Genomic DNA, 15,871 nt, shown 5'->3' with positions numbered 1-15,871 from the left:
ATGTGTTCTTCGGGGTCTTCTTTGGTGGTCTTCAGTTTCTGGTGTCCTTTTTAGGGGGCTGTTTTTCAACCCGCACTTTTGAGGAACTGTAATATTGTTTTGCATGGCTTCTGTTTTGTCTGCTGTATCTATTTCTCCAAGGTTACATTGTTCCTTTTATTCAATAAGAGTAAAAAAAGTATTGTTCTATTCTACTATCCTTATCAGAGGTGAAGATGAGGACGTAGGCAGTGATGTCAGCAGAGGTACTTTATGATGCATTTGTGCAGTTTCCAGTGATTTATTGATCAGGCGCTTACTGAACAGCAGTGGGTATCATTTGATTAGTAACACTAGATGAAAGTTTTTTCTTCTATGAATTATTACAATAAAGGCTGTGTGAGGCACCCTCCATTGCACCTGCTGAAGGTTCATAACAGATCTTCTCAGGACTAATTATGGGCTTTAGTGAAATTATTCTTCGAGGTCAGCTGTTAGAGACCTAGTGTAATACTTACAGATCACTGCACCTGGTTTTCAGTTTCTAAAAATTATTTCATTGTAGATAATACCTACATCAAGTTTCTCCACAATCATTTGTAATGCATGTCCTGACAGGTGCTTAGCTCGAGTGCCTGCAGAGGAGAGACAGTGTTAACAAGACACTACTGTACAGAGTCCATTTGCAGTCACTTCTTTCGTATGCAGGGGAAGATGACCCACTGACCTGCTGACGTGAACTGGCCTGTACCAATCAGCCAACGTTGTGAACTGGCCTGTACAAATAAATAATTCCATCAAATTTAGCAGAAGGGTTTAAAAATCAGCAATTGATGATCAAATTTCCTGCAGTGTGACTTCTGGGAAGAGTGAGTTTCAGCTATGTTTCGATACCACAGTGGGCAGGTAAGGGGACCCTTTGCACTTTGTAAGTAGAAGTCTCTAGTCTGTTATAATGCACAGCAGAGAAAGATGCTTTGGGGTAACTTATTTTATGTTCTTCCTTAACCCATCAGACCTAAAGTTATCCTGAAAGTAGTACTTTTTTCTGTTGACTTGTGTGTTATTCCACCTCACCTTTCTCCCCTCTCATGCATCTTTTCTTTATTTATAAGAAAGCAGAAATGAATGCTCACCAAAACTTCCATTCCTCTCAGGTTTAAACTCGGTAGAATGCAATTGGGTATTTTTTAATTCTACTTCCCTGTTACAGTTATAGGAATTTTGCTTAAAAAAAAAAAAAACAAACAAACAAACAAACAAAAAACCAAAACAAAAAACCAACCAAACAAAAAAACCCCATCAAAACTAAAACCCCAGGCTTTGGCTGAGAGCCCACTGAAGTTGCTGAGAACACCTGGACTTGCTGGTGGGCTGTGCAGGGGGCTGCTGGTTGTGTGGCTTTTCTGGGAAGATGACTAATCATGAAGGCAGCAGCAGGTTCTGAGGTGGCCATGGGGACACCATCCTGCCCACTGTCTCCAGAGCAGGACACTGGGGATGAGGAAATGCTCCACTCTGTCAGCAAATCTATTTTTGATGTCAGTAGTCACATGTGTTTGTAAGTGACAGAGACCACATTTTGGGAGGTGATGTATTTAACTAATTTATAGCACAAGGTTTGAAACAAAAGTAGCATTCACATCTTCAAGAGCAGCGATGCCCACAGTCTTTCATGGTAGTGATGAATGACAGTGGTGAATGAAAGACCTTTGTGACTAATGTCCTTGGTTTTTAACTCCAAGCTTTCCAGGACCTCTGCTTGGAAGTCAGAGTGGACAGTAATGACTCCTGGCAGGGCTGGCTTTGTTCCCTTACACCAAAGGGAGAGAACATGTGTACCTTGATCACAGTTTAGTGCCTGTTGCTGAAGGAGGGGAAGGATGAGTACTGATCTCTGTTAATCAGTAGAAAGCCTCCTGAAAAAAATCTATCTTGAGTAGTGGTAGAGAGCAACTGAAGGAAAATGTCTTGTTTGATGTTTAGTCTCATGACTTTTATCCTTATTTTTTAAAAAAGGACATCTTGATTAATGGCACCTTTTTTTACTGGGGGCTTGGGTTCTGTTTACTCTATGGGTAAACCATTCTTTCACTGCAAAAGTAGCTAATGATAGCCTTCTAAAAGAGGCAGTTTCTGCAAATCCTTCTTGATCTTCAGTACAAAAGAAACAGAAACACTAGAGTGCTCTCAAACCTGACCACAAAGGTGAATAGGCACCACTGTGTGTGATTCCTCTGGTGGTAGATGTACATGGTACTGCTCTTCTGGTGCAGGCATGCACATGGACATCACTCTGCTTTTCAAATGTGATTGAGAAAGGCAAGGAACTTTTTTCAGACAAGCTCTCCTTTATTGCCTTTCTCCTGTGTTTATGTCAGCTTTTCTTGTCAATGAGTTTGAAACTAATTCCTCTTCTTCCTAATGTGCTTCTTGGAGGAGCTTGTGCACATTCTGGTCTGCTTGTGATGATGCAGCAGCCGTGTTAATGTGACTGTGATAGCAAGAAGGGCTGAAACATCACTTCAACATCACTGTGTGAGTGAAGGAAAGGGTTAATGCCTCATGCTGCTTCGTGTATTGAGGATTGTTAGCATCATATAGCAGTGTTTCACTGCAGAGAAAAGGCTAGTGTGACACTTACTAAAGACTGTCCATGCCGCTTGACATTTCAGCATCGTGTGTGGCTGGATGTGCAGCCTGGAAAATGGGAAGAAATGAGGTGCATAGGTGAAGGAGTCTTCACTGGAGAAGAAATGAGCATGGGGATCAGTGATGTCCAGAAGTTGATTTGTTTTGTGGAGTTTGCACTCTTTTAAGATTTTTCTCCCTTTTTATTATTTTTTTATCTTGTATAGAAGCAATGGTCTCTCTCTGCCCCCTCCCTACTCCTTTAAATGGAGAACACAAGTTCAGGTGTAGATGGCAAATGAATTTTTAAGCAACTTATTTTATGAAACTCCTTCACTGAAATATTTGTGGTGTTTTCTGTTTGTTTGGGTGTATTTCTGCATGGCACAGGAACCTCCCTGTGATTTTGACTGAGCATGAGTGGGATGTCACTTCCTCTGTTTGTTCATCTGCGTCATCTCAGGGCCGGTGGGCTGTGATTTCCTTGTCAGTATGTCTGCTTTAAGCATCTATGAGACTCTCTTTTTGCCCTTTCCTAGTTGCTGTGGTTCAATGTATGTAAGAAGACAGGTACAGAGTGAAGGTGTTGCCCGAGAGACAGTGCAGGGCAGCCTCCAGAGCCTCTAGCAGTCCCTGTGCAGCACCTGGATTCTGATCAGCTCCTGACAGGCCTTTAGGAACATCAGCTCTTTGCAGAGTTTAGTAGAGGGTTTGATATCATACTGGGTTTGTTCAGAAAAGCCTGTTCCGGTATCTCTTTGGGAGGTTTTATTTGATAGTGGCATCCCAGTATTTTGTGTTACTCTTGTTTTTAGCAGTCTAGTTCAGGATCCCAGAAAATATGGAAGCATAACCAGCATACTTTGGATGACTTTTAGGTTAAGTAGAGGTCTGGAGTGACAGATTATAGAGGCAAATAAGGCAGAACTGTTCTGATTTTCCTGAAGGCCTGAGAGTCTTGTTTTGAGCATGACTGAGACCAATCTGTGCATCTCCCATAGCACAGCAGCTGTTCTGAGAGAAGCATTTGGAATTCTCTAAGAAGCATGTTTCAGAGATTCTTCACATTTCATGTGTTCCCTGAACAGCTGCACTGTGATAAAGAACTTCTTTCAAAAGATCATGTTTAAAATTTTAACAATGTTTTTAAGAATTTGGTATGTTAGCAGTATGCTAAACTTCACAACATTGGGAAAGCTTTCTTCTCAAAGCATGGAGTTTTATATGGAAGCATCCTTCAGTGTACTGGGTTTCATGCAAAAAACTTACCTGCATCTGCATGATTGAGATCTTGTTCCTCCTGCAACATAAACGGATGAATCTGTGTTATCATCAAACCTAGAGGAAGCATCACCTTTTTTTAAGTCTGTCTTTTGGTAATCAGTACTTTAAACTCAGTCTAAATGTAGCTTGATCCGGGGCTTCATATGAAGTGAACTGGGTTTGATCATTTTATATAACATTGCTGTTTTTGGATGAGTCTGCCTCATCCATTTGCTGTCCAGATTCTTTTTTCCATCCATAATTGTTGTGGAGAGCTTTGAATTCTTGAGATTTAAGATTTTATCATCTGAAATTTATAGTAATCTCCTTAATTTAGCAATGATATTTTCTGGGCTATTTAATAATATGATAGCATGTATTTTCTACATGCCTTGAGTCTGCTGATGTAAGTAATTCTGCAAACATGAAAGTTCATTTAATAGCATTTCTAGTACTAATTTTGGTAAACCTTCACGAGCAAGTTAGGGCAAATTTTCCATATGTGTTAGGTATGTTATAATTGGCCTTTGGGCAATGCTGTCTAGTGTGTTTGAAGAAAGAGAGGAGAAGGACCTCACAGACTGGCATGGCTGGTAGGGGATGGCAGCTTGACCAAAGGAAACCTGTCAGGGTTTCAGCTGATCTGCAGCTTTGGCAGCAGGTTATGAGCAAGGACCAAAAATTAGCATCTGAATGATTTGGTGCACTTGCAACACATAACTGCAAGTCCCCACTGGGATGTATTTCATGTTTACCTGGTCCAGAGGTAAATGGCTATACAAAATTTGGAGTTGTGTATTACAGAATTTGAGGTTGTGTGTTGAGGGTAAAGGTTCGTTTATGTTGGTTTCAGATGGTGTTAAACCCTAGGAGGGCTTTTGATGTGTGTCCCGTGCAGCTTTCTGAAGAGATAGTTGTGAGTAAATTGTACCTTTGTCCAGAAAAGTGCTTTCCAGTGCACTGACAAGCACAGCTGAGCAAATAGTAAAGATGGCGTTTTGGTTCATGAAGTCTGATTTTGCTTTTGCCCTGATCTTGGGAACCTGGAAGATAAGAATTTTGATATTCTCTTAACATTAGTGTCTCGTAATTCCTAGAGGCAACTGTTGAGCAGAACATGATATTTTGCAGCCCTCACATCAGAAACTTTTATTTTGTGAAGAGATACTCCAAAGTCTATCTTCCAGTATAACTGTGAACAGTTTTCTTCCCTAGTAGATGGAAGTAGAGGTTTTGGAAGAGGAGGAAGAGCAGGGTAACTTTGACTTCTGCTCCTGTGTTTTAGATATTGTTAAAGCAAAAGTAGATGGGCAGGTGCTGGACTCCAGCGTGTATGAAGGTTTAGGGGTTTCATGCATAGCAGTAAAAAGTCAGTTTTCCTAGCTTGATTTAAGACAGGTTTGGGCTGTAGCTATGGCAGGTAATTACATTGCCCTCTAATTTTGCAGTTTTGTTAAAAGTTACATTTCCTGTTCTCCACATGAATTATGAAAATGGCTTGTAACAGTGATGTATGATGTTGTTTCTAAGTACATACAAGGGAGATAACAAAGCTTGGTTGGAATGGAAGTGCTTTTCAAGTGGTCTTATAAATGCATGCAGCTTGTATTGTTCCAGGGTGTCTGTCCTGATGACCATGGCTCTGAAGGAGGTTTCTTGTGTTCCATGTGTGTCAGAGGCTGTTTATTCATAGTTCTGTACTCCAGGCAGCAAAACTCAAGCTAACGGCAGGGTTTCTGCTGACACTTCACAAGCATGCTGACTGAGAGCAAATAACAGCCTTACTGTGCAGAAGTAACTGGAGCCCACAGGGAGCAGCAGCATCCTTTGGTAGGAGTGGCCATGAGCTTGTTTCTGCAGTTAGTGTGTGTGGGCAGTTCCCGTTTGGTTGGGTCAGTTGTGCCAGTTGGGACAAGACATAATAAAAGGCAGTTTTTGAAAAGGGAGTCTGACTGTTGTAGTGAATGGAAAAACCTCTTACACATAAAAGTAGTGATAACTTACTGAACTTCACCTTACCATCGCCAGAGACTAGAGAGTTGTGATTTATGTCTCAAAAAACAGTGAGTGATTGACAGCTGACCACAAAATTAACACCACACCTTCAAGCCTCTGGACAAAAATATGCATTCTTGTATGGAAATGTGGGAAACTTGTAAACTGATGACAAGCTGTCATGTAAGAGTAAGATTTTATATATAGAATTCGTTGTTGTAGGATTTTACTGAGGCCAAAAAATGCATAAACTTCTGAAAAAAGGAGGTATTTTACATGGGTAACTCAAAGTAAGTAGCTCTCTCAAATTTACATTAGGCATTCTCCATTGGGGCTTAAGGCAATCCCCAGCTTGAAGAGATTATGTGGTTTCTTGCACCTTTCTCTGAAGCATCTGGCATTAGCCTCTGTAGAAGAGAGGATATTGGATTTTTAAGAAGGTGTTATCCTTTATGGCAGTTTCTGTGTTTAAATACTCCCTGTCAATTGTGACATGGGCAAAATGATGACATTTTCTTTCCAGATGTTGAAGAAACCCATGGCCTAGCATCTGCCTTGGAACTTTCATGAGCAAATTAGTCATTATTTGTTGCAGCCAGAATTGCTGTTAGTAAAGTCCAGGGTAAGGAAGCAAAAAAGGGCCTTTGCATGGTATCCACAGATGTTTTATTCAGCCGCCCAGTAAGATTTTCAGGTCCCAGGCATACACATGGAGGGGTCCACGTTTCTCACTCCTGAAGGACCCTGAGGGTGACTCTAGTCTCAGGGCAGTAAAAAGATAAGGGCCAATCAGGGGATAGGAAGGGAGTGGCGCAGGGACATAGGAGCAAGGGAAGGAGCCAATGGAGTTTTAACAGCTTTTTGAGGGAAGCTTCTTGTGTCTCCCTAAACCAGGGAATGCCCCCCAGAGTCTCCACAATTATTCTTAAGAATCCCTCCCTTAGTGGCATTACTGAGCTCCTTGATGGAATCATGTCTGGACTCTGAGGTCTGGTTGATCAGCTGTGGCTTTAACTGTCCTGAACTTCCATTTACTGTTTTGGCATCCTGCAGCTGAGCAAATGGTGGTACTTCACTGGGCAAAGAGATATCCATTGTCCATTTCTCTGTGCCAGTGATTTGTCATACATACTGGTCTCTAAAGGTGGATCTTACTTTATTACAGGAAAAAAATAGTGTATTTGAGGAGCTAGCATGCTTTTTGTTATCCCTTTAACATTTATGGAGATCTTGGGTATTAGGCTTTTAAGCTGCTTTGTTGAAATTCATTTGACAAGAACTTGCCAGCACCAGATGGTGCTTTTTGTCTGAAACATGGCACTTTTTAGTTTCCCTTAGGTTATCTTGATGAATCTGGCTAGAATTTCTCCAATGGATATTTGTCTCCTATATCTCTGACTTGCTTATTGGAAATAAAATGTCGTCTGATAGGAGCAATATCTTTGTGCCTTTAATCATAGGCAGAGCTAGCATACTTGATCAGCTGTTTCAGCCCTGGTATAGTCAGTAGTTTCTGTGCTATTAATGTGCCTGCTGCAATATATAAAAGTAATAAAACACTGAAATCTGTTTCTCTTCAAAGCAGATTTTTTTTTCTTCTCTCAGTATTTTTCTGAAGAGCTGGCATCAATTGAAAATGCGTGACTAGATAAGGAGTTTCATGAGATGCTTCTCTGTCCTTGACTTGGCCTGATATTAACGTTGACTAGGAAAATCTGCCATGTTTTGGCATCCCAAAAAGATACTGTGGCACCTGAAAGCTCCAAATATGCCTTGGGTTGGATTGTGGTGCAAGAGTGTGCAACACTTAAAAGATCACATGTTTTTTCATGTTGTTGTGTATAGCCGGTCTGCCAGGCCATGTGTTACAAATGTGAGTGTTGGAAGTGGCCAGCTCTGCTCTCCTGCACGTGCCAGTGACAGCCGCGGGCTGTTCCGTCCTGCGGCAGCTGCGGTGTCTGTGTGGGCTGGGCGCACGTGTGGAGAACACTACCACAGGGACCATCACCTGCAAGGGTTTCAAGCAAAATGAAGACCCCGCAAAACTTTGACAAGTGGGTTGAATTTCTGACCTGCCTCTGAGTACCTTTGCTGACACACTGCTGGGGATTGATGTCTCGAGCTGGCTGGGGGATTGTCCCCTGACCTACTTCAGTCATCATGACCCCACTGGCTTAGCCTGGATCTGGAGCAGCCCTGCCAATGTCTCCAAGCGCAAGGGAGGGGGCTGTAATCTCCCAGCCAGGAGCAGCTGCTGAGAGCTCTCAGCCTGAGAAAGGGAACAGGCTGCTAATGCCAGATGTGTTCTCAGTGATTCTGGTTTTGCAGAAGTGAATCTAACCCCACTATAAAGAATATGCATGTGCAGTAGTGTCTGGTCATCTTGCTGTCATCTGGCTGAAAGCCAGTCATGTTTCAACAGCAGAGTCATTACATGGTTGTTCCCACCCACAAGGGTTTATATGAGGTTCTACCTAAGCATTCTGCATCACAAAACACTGTTTAGGTGCTGTGGTTTACTTTCAAGAGTGCAGTGTTGGCCACTTAGGATTTGTAAATCTGACCCCAGAATTGAAGGATGTAGGAAAAGGTTACATTCCTTTGCCTTGAAGAAATATTTGAGGGTAAATGTTTTCAACTATCTAAAATTGAATTTACTTATGCAGAATTTTAGGTTTACTGATAAAAGATGTGTTTTCTGACTGTCCTAGGCTTTTGGACAGGCCCATACCAACCACAAGAAGGTAGCAGCAGATGGAGAGAGCAGAGAAGAAACCTTGATTCAAGAATCAGCTACCAAAGAAGAATACTACATGAAGAAGGTTATGGAGTTGCAGACAGAATTGAAGCAGATCAGAAATGTCCTTGCCAACACACAGTCTGAAAACGAACGCCTTAATTCTGTTGCGCAGGAACTGAAGGAGGTGAGTGAAGATGCACAGGGTTCACTGCAGTTTGGATTTTTTACATTTTCTGGTGCTATGTAACCAAAAAAAGGGAAGATTCCTGAGCCGAAAGGCGATTTGACACATGGCTGCGTGTTTGGTCATGCTGGTCCTGTGGGTACTGCACATCAGTTCCCTCAGTTCCAGAATAGCTGCCTTAAAAAGCAGAGGAACCTGTTTAGGCCAGGCACAGAGACCCTTGGATGTACTTTGCTGCTTCATTCCCAATGCAGATTTTCTGGCTTCAAAATATTTGTGGCATAATTTCAGTTTTTATCCCTTTTTCCTTCCTAATTTCTGAAGATGTGGGATTATAACAAAACACTGAAATGCACAAAGACAGGGATAGTAAAGTTTATAGTCTTGTGTTTTCTATCATGAAGTGGTGGCTTTTACATTCATGTAGATTGCTTAACATAATAGCTTTAACCTTTTATTGTTTTACTATTGAAACCACATATTTTTAAGGGAAAATAATTGCTAAGAAGTGATTTAAAGAGTTTAATTACTTACAAAATCTGTAGTTCAGCAGAAGTCTTTGTGGTACTGGTGCAGAAATTATTGTTTTGAGAGCTCAAACCATTGCTTAAATTCAGTTTGGTAAAACTACAGAGACTGTAAGCCACAGATGGATGGATAAAACAGTCAGCAGTTATTACTCCTGAGCTTTCTTGCACCTTCCTTTGAAGCACTGAGGACTAGTCTTGTCTAGTCCTAAGCTAATCAACTGGCTTCCCCTGCCAGGAGGGAAGACTATCCAAGAGCCCACATCTGAATCTCAACTTATTCCATGTGACCACAGCTGCAAATGCCTCATTGTCGCAGCATGCTCAGTGTTAGACACGCTTGACGGGGGCGACACTGTGCTGGGACCCCGAGCCTCTCAAGCAGTTGCCGATGGATCAGCACAAAATGACAAGATGGGCCTTGCTTGATTATCCAAGGATCGTTTATTATGCCAAAAGAGCAAAACTAAAAACATCCATAACTTGAATAGAGAGCAGGGGCAATGACCACAATACAGGCAGTGCAGTGGGTTTTAAGGGGCAGGACCAGGGTGGAGTTTGGGACTAGGAACCAATAACAAAGTGGCAGGGGAAGAACATAACGCAGGGATTACAGTGTTTAAACCAACAGGGAGTTCCAGGGGAGGGGAACAGTTTAACTAAACCAGTGGGATATCGAGGGATACATAAATAAGAGGGAATTATCTGGAACAAGGGGTAGGAATGAAGGAGGACTGACAGCAGTGGGGGGGGCAGGCAGGTATAAAACCGCTTATGGAAGACAATAATATAACAAAAATACACACCACAACATCTCATGTAATTTCTTTAGGACATAGTAACAAATATGGGATAATATTTGGTAGTAAAATCAATGAGAAAATGTGGGTTACTTCTCTGGAGATGTGGGGATTTGCTGGCACCTCTTGTTGGGGTATGAAAGAGAAGATTTGTGGTACAAGCAGTCACAAGTGATCAAACACGCCAGTCAACTTCTCCTTTAACTCTGTGGAACAGAGTTCGAATCAAGCCTTCTTCTTAGACAGGGAAACAGTTCTAGAAACACAGACACAACTCTTCATCTGTATTTCCCAACCTTTAAGACTAGCTTAATAGAAAAACTGCCAACCCCAGGGGCAGCACAGTGTCTGTGAGGGATTCTGGTCCCTCTCAAAGTGTGCTGAGCAGCAGATTTCTGGTCTGCTTCCAGTATCATTGCAACTGGAGGCAAGTTTTCTTTCCAGATACTGCCATATTGCAGTCACCTTTTAAGGACACATAAAAATGTGAATTCATGTCAGCCCTCAGCTTTCCCTGTGGCCCTGGGTTTGTGCAAAGATAGAGAGAAATGCTTACTCAGGCATGGAAAAGGGGCTATAGCAACTTGTAATTTGTATTGGTGTACTGTAGTGTCTGATTGGAGCAATTTTGATTTCTTGGTGTGCTGTGCAGTTGTGCTCTCTTTGTGGCTAAAAACAAACAAACAGTTTTATATAGTCTAATCTTTACCTGATGTGTGAGGGAATTGTAATTTAAATTTATTAGTCTTAAGAGTTGCAGGTGATTCACTGTTTGTATTCGAAACATGCCAACTTCAGTTGTTGGCACATCCTCCAGCTGCAAATGTTTCCCTTATCTCAGTGTGCTGTGTGTGCCTGTTGGTACCTGTGTGGTTACTCAGTGGACCCCTGCTGCACACTCTGAAGGGCTGAGACCATATTTAGTCATCACTGACATGCCTGGGTCTGGCCGGCAGTGGAGAGCTCGGAGGGAATCTGAGTTTGTGGGCCTGAGGCTGAAGCTTGCTTGGGCTGCAGGACAGGTGAGATCAGGCAGCAGGTCCCATATACCTGCTGAAGTGACAGGCTGCCTCTGTCAGCAGCTAGCAGTGGTTTTGAATTAGAGGTGTGGAAAACCACTCCATCATATGGAGCTACAAAAATACTATTTTTCTAGGCATCTGTATTCCATATTTGCCTATACCTGAAGCTAATTCTGTTGATGTTTTAGAACATACTTTTTCACTTTATATGAATTGTTTGAAGATAGGACTTGAAGGAAAATAATAGTGGAAAAAATAAAAGCTAAGTGCAGTGAGCCATTTCTATAGCTCTGTATGTTCCAGCTCAATTTATTCAATTGTCTGTGTATATTCATGAGAGATCCCAAGGTCATGCTACACCAATATATTGGTTTTTACTTCTTATCTATTTCAAAACAATGGTAACTTTTTCTTTGAAGTTTTTCATTAAATCCTGCATAAGTCTTGGGACTAAGGGAAGGGAGTATTTTATGTCAACTAGTTTCTATTTTTTCTCAACCTGAGATCTTAGATTTCATGGGTTTTAACTCAGTGTCATTCTCCAAAAGGATTAATTGTCTCATGTTTTCAACTTATTGCTCTGGTTACAAAGAAAATGCCTGTTGAAAAGCAGCAGCAAATGCATATCCAGATAAGAACATCTGGAGTCATCTGAATCTGTCTTTCTCTTGTGAAAAGGCCCTTGCTGAAGTGGAAACAGATTTGGGTACTGACTTCTGGTCTGGAAAACTTTTGCTGGTTGCTTCAGCCAGTGAAACAACACAGGTGTAAATGCTGCTTTCCCTGCTTGTTTCTTGACTTTTTTTGAGTCAGTAGCGAGAATTTGTAAGAAGCACAAGAATACAAAGTCTAATTATTGTGTAAATGACTTGGTTTTCTGTAATTTCAGAGGGTGAAGGGAAGATATATAATTTCAATATGTTTCAGTATACTTCAATTAATTAGTGCATATAAAAATATTTATAAAATAGATTAATTTTGCAATTTAATTGTAGTTGATCCAGTTGCCACCATTTTTGTTTTGCTTTGTTTGCTTTTCCAGGTGAACCAAAATGTGGAGATCCAAAGGGCCCGCCTGCGAGATGATATTAAGGAATATAAATTCCGAGAAGCACGTTTGCTGCAAGACTATACTGAACTTGAAGAGGAAAACATCTGTCTCCAGAAACAAGTGTCTGTCCTGAAGCAAAGTCAGGCAAGTTTTCCAACCAGTGAGCTTTGCTTTGGTAGCACCAGTTAATTCCTGTGTTACAGTATTGTTCAGTCTCATTTGAGCATCCAACTACTTATTTTCTATCTTCGTACTACTTTTGAGACTATAAGCTCTATATTTTAGCACCAAGACTTGTCTTTTCTGACTCTGTTTATACACAGTCATAATGCTTCATTGCTTCTACTTTGACTTCCAAGTCCTTCCATTGCCTTCTCTTTCTCTGATGAAAGAAAAGTCTCTATCACTCTGCTTTGTTACTTGTATTAGTCCTTTTGCTACAGCAGTTTTTCAGTGTCTCTTCACAATGCCTACCATCCATTCATCTTCCATCCTTCCCCTTCTACAGCATCTGGAAATAGGAGTATTTCTGAACATTTTTCTGAAACATGTTTTAATTGCTACTTTATCCTTACCTTCTCTCCATTTCTGTGCTACTCTTCTAACTATTTTCAATAAACTTGGAATGCTGTTATAGTTGCTCTACACTGTCACATCTGTGTGACTGCTTATCTGAAAGGTCACATTTAATTGTGCAGTTCCAGCTATTTCCAGAGTTTTAGAAAACTGCATTCTTGGAACTTCCTAAGAGCTTCCCTGAGTTATCGTTTGGGGAGCTAATTAAGATTAGATGTGGTCTTTGGTACGGTTCCCTTATCTTCGTCTATCAGTGTGGGACTTGCTATTTGTATTCTTCAGGCAGCTGTCGGTCCCATTGCCTAAATAAAGCTTAATTGGGAAAGGATATAGATGCTGCAAGGGCTGGAGCCCCTCTGCTCTGGAAACAGGTTGGGAGAGCTAGGGGTGTTCCACCTGAAGAAGAGAAAGCTCCAGGGAGACCTTCCAGTACCTAAAGGGCCTCCAAGAAAGCTGGAAAGAGACCTTGGACAAGGGGGAATGGCTTCCCACTGCCAGAGGGCAGGGATAGATGGGATATTAAGCAGAAATTTTTGGCTGTGAGGCTGGTAAGGCCTTGGCACAGGTTGCTGCAGCTGCCCCCATCCCTGGAAATGTTCAAGGCCAGGTTGGGCAGGGCTTGTAGGAGCAACCTGGTCTAGATGAAGGTGTTCCTACCCATGGCATGGGGAGGAATGAGATGAATTTTAAGGTTCCTCCCTGCCCAAACTATCCTCTGATTCTACAATTCCAAGAAAATATTCCTAAAATCAAAGTTCTGTAGAAAACTCAACACCATCTGTTGTGGTCAGCACATAGTAAAATCTCTGTAGAATTTGCTGCAGAACTCCTTCAGTGTAATGAATGAAAGCTGCCCTGTCAGGCTAAATATGTGGGATATCGAATGTATTTTATTTATGTCCAGGTGAAACTCTGTGTCTCTGTTTATTACTTTGGGCCTTACTGCGCAAAACAGGATTCCAGGTTGGACCTGTTCTCATCTGCATGTATTTGGTCTAATTATGCAGTTTTGGTCAGTCTGACGTCCTGTAGTAGGGACAAAAGGGGCTGTTGTGCTCTCGATGCAGGCTGGAAGAGAGAGGGAACTGGTAAAATCAAACCTGTGTAGTTGGTTACTTTTGGGTTTTACCTTTTTTTTCTCATTCATCATATCCAGAGCAGCAGGTGAAAGTTCCCAGCTCCATGTTCACATTCTAGAATAACAATACTGGAGAATGCTGCCATTCTGGCCTGAGCTAAATTTAACCTCAGATGATGTTATCTCAATATTTTCTAGTAGTTACTGACTGCTATATTTTTATTCTGGAAACTTTGAAAATAGACTACAATTTGAAGTACTTTATCTTAGTGGAAGTGTACAGAACCAAGAGCTTGTTCTTTTAATGGCAATGGATTAATCTTCTACCTTGTTCTAATCTTACTTGATGAACTTTTAATTATTCTAGTTTTTAATTATTCTAGTTACTCATGCACCTGGAAGCAGCCGTCAAGTTTTCCCAGGCAACGCTGAATTAACATACTAGATTCCTGGTTTGTAAGTTGGGTGTGGTTCCGCACTCCCCGGTTGCTCTATGTTGACATTTAAAATTCATTTAGCAATTGGCAAAAAATAAATAATGTGACATATCATATGGTATGTCCTTTCTTTAAGGGTAAAGAAGAATATTCTTTTTTTGCTTCTTCCCTGCTACGTCCAAGTGATTAAAAATTTTGCATGAATAGTTTGTGTACATAATTTCAGTGCAAGAGAGGTTTAAAAAAGTGCAGTACTGGACGTGATAGGTAGCATGCCATTAAACTCATCAATGTGGGTCTCGAGTGTAGAATCTGAATTGTAGCCCTTTCAAGATGTGCAGAAATGATGGTGAGAGAAATGCTAAAGCATTTTAATTTGAATGTATAAAAGCAGAGCCTGATCACAGTTTTAACACAGTGGTGTATTCAAATGGCAGTGAAGCAGAGCATCAAAGTGTACCTTTATCATGCCAGTTTTGGAAAGCTTAACTTTGTGGGAAGGCTGACCAGGGAATTTTTTAATCGAACAAATGTTTGCATGCAGAGCTAGGAAAGATTGTGTTGGGATGCTTCTGTATCAGACACACTGTATCTCCCACCTGTCCTGATTGAGCTGGAATAGATGAGCTCATTTGACAGTTTGCTTAGTGAATTTATTCTGTAGTCTCTGTGAAGGTAAGTGACATAACCCATGTTTACAGTCATAGTGCTAAAACTAGACTCCAGAAATTAAAAATTATTCTATTTCTGCAATATGTAAGTGATACCAAACATTCAAAAGCAAAATGACTTGGTGCCTTGCAGGCAGACATTTTCATTAGAGATTCCCCCCCCCCCCGCCCCCCATTTGTATATCTCCAGGTGGAGTTTGAAGGCTTGAAACATGAAATCAAAAGGCTGGAAGAGGAAACAGAGTTTCTCAATAGCCAGCTGGAAGATGCCATCCGGCTGAAGGAGATCTCTGAGCGCCAACTTGAGGAGGCCTTGGAAACACTGAAGACAGAGCGGGAGCAGAAGAACAACCTTCGGAAGGAGCTGTCTCACTACATGAACATCAATGATTCCATGTACAACAGCCACTTAAACATCTCTTTGGATGGGCTGAAGTTCAGCGATGAAGCCACAGAGCCCAATAATGATGAAATCATGAATGGATTTGAACAAAACTGCCTCAGTAAACTCAGCAATGGCAAAAACAGTACTTCAACACCCAAGAAAAATGAAAGCTTCCCTCCAGCCCCAAGTCTGGTTTCAGATCTTCTGAGTGAATTAAACATTTCTGAAATCCAGAAACTGAAACAGCAGCTTGTGCAGGTAAATGGGTTTCCTAAAGAGCTGTGCACTTCCAAATAGCTCCTAAAGTTCATTTGGGATGTAATTTCAGTCTTTTTGGTATCTCACATGGTACTGTTTATATTGTATTTTTAAAGGCTTCAATTGATTTAGAATTTGAGGATGTTAAGTGTTTGTCAGTGAAAAACCACTGCTTTTTTTCTTTTCCTTTCTTCTTTTTTTTTTTTTTTTTTTATGCAATGGAGTTGAAAGTCATGTCCTTTTCTTGGTGAAAAGTTCTAATGCATCTCCTGTG

At 41.2% G+C, this 15,871-nt stretch overlaps 1 protein-coding gene across 2 annotated transcripts in view; it reads left to right on the top strand.

Moving 5' to 3' along the window:
* Window positions 1–15,871, top strand: part of BICD2 (BICD cargo adaptor 2) — a 51,830-nt gene that overhangs the window by 21,713 nt on the left and 14,246 nt on the right. For both annotated transcript variants that reach the window (XM_041467224.1, XM_041467223.1), the window contains exons 2-4: window positions 8,580–8,792; window positions 12,184–12,336; window positions 15,145–15,597. In XM_041467224.1, coding sequence (XP_041323158.1) covers window positions 8,580–8,792; window positions 12,184–12,336; window positions 15,145–15,597 — 819 coding nt within the window. The remainder of the gene's footprint in view (window positions 1–8,579; window positions 8,793–12,183; window positions 12,337–15,144; window positions 15,598–15,871) is intronic.

The sequence above is a fragment of the Pyrgilauda ruficollis genome, unplaced genomic scaffold (assembly GCF_017590135.1).
Source record: "Pyrgilauda ruficollis isolate IOZ18807 unplaced genomic scaffold, ASM1759013v1 scaffold203, whole genome shotgun sequence".
Classification (NCBI taxonomy): Eukaryota; Metazoa; Chordata; class Aves; order Passeriformes; family Passeridae; genus Pyrgilauda; species Pyrgilauda ruficollis.
Note: the sequence above shows the minus strand (reverse complement) of the source record. Positions and strands in the feature narration are given on the sequence as shown.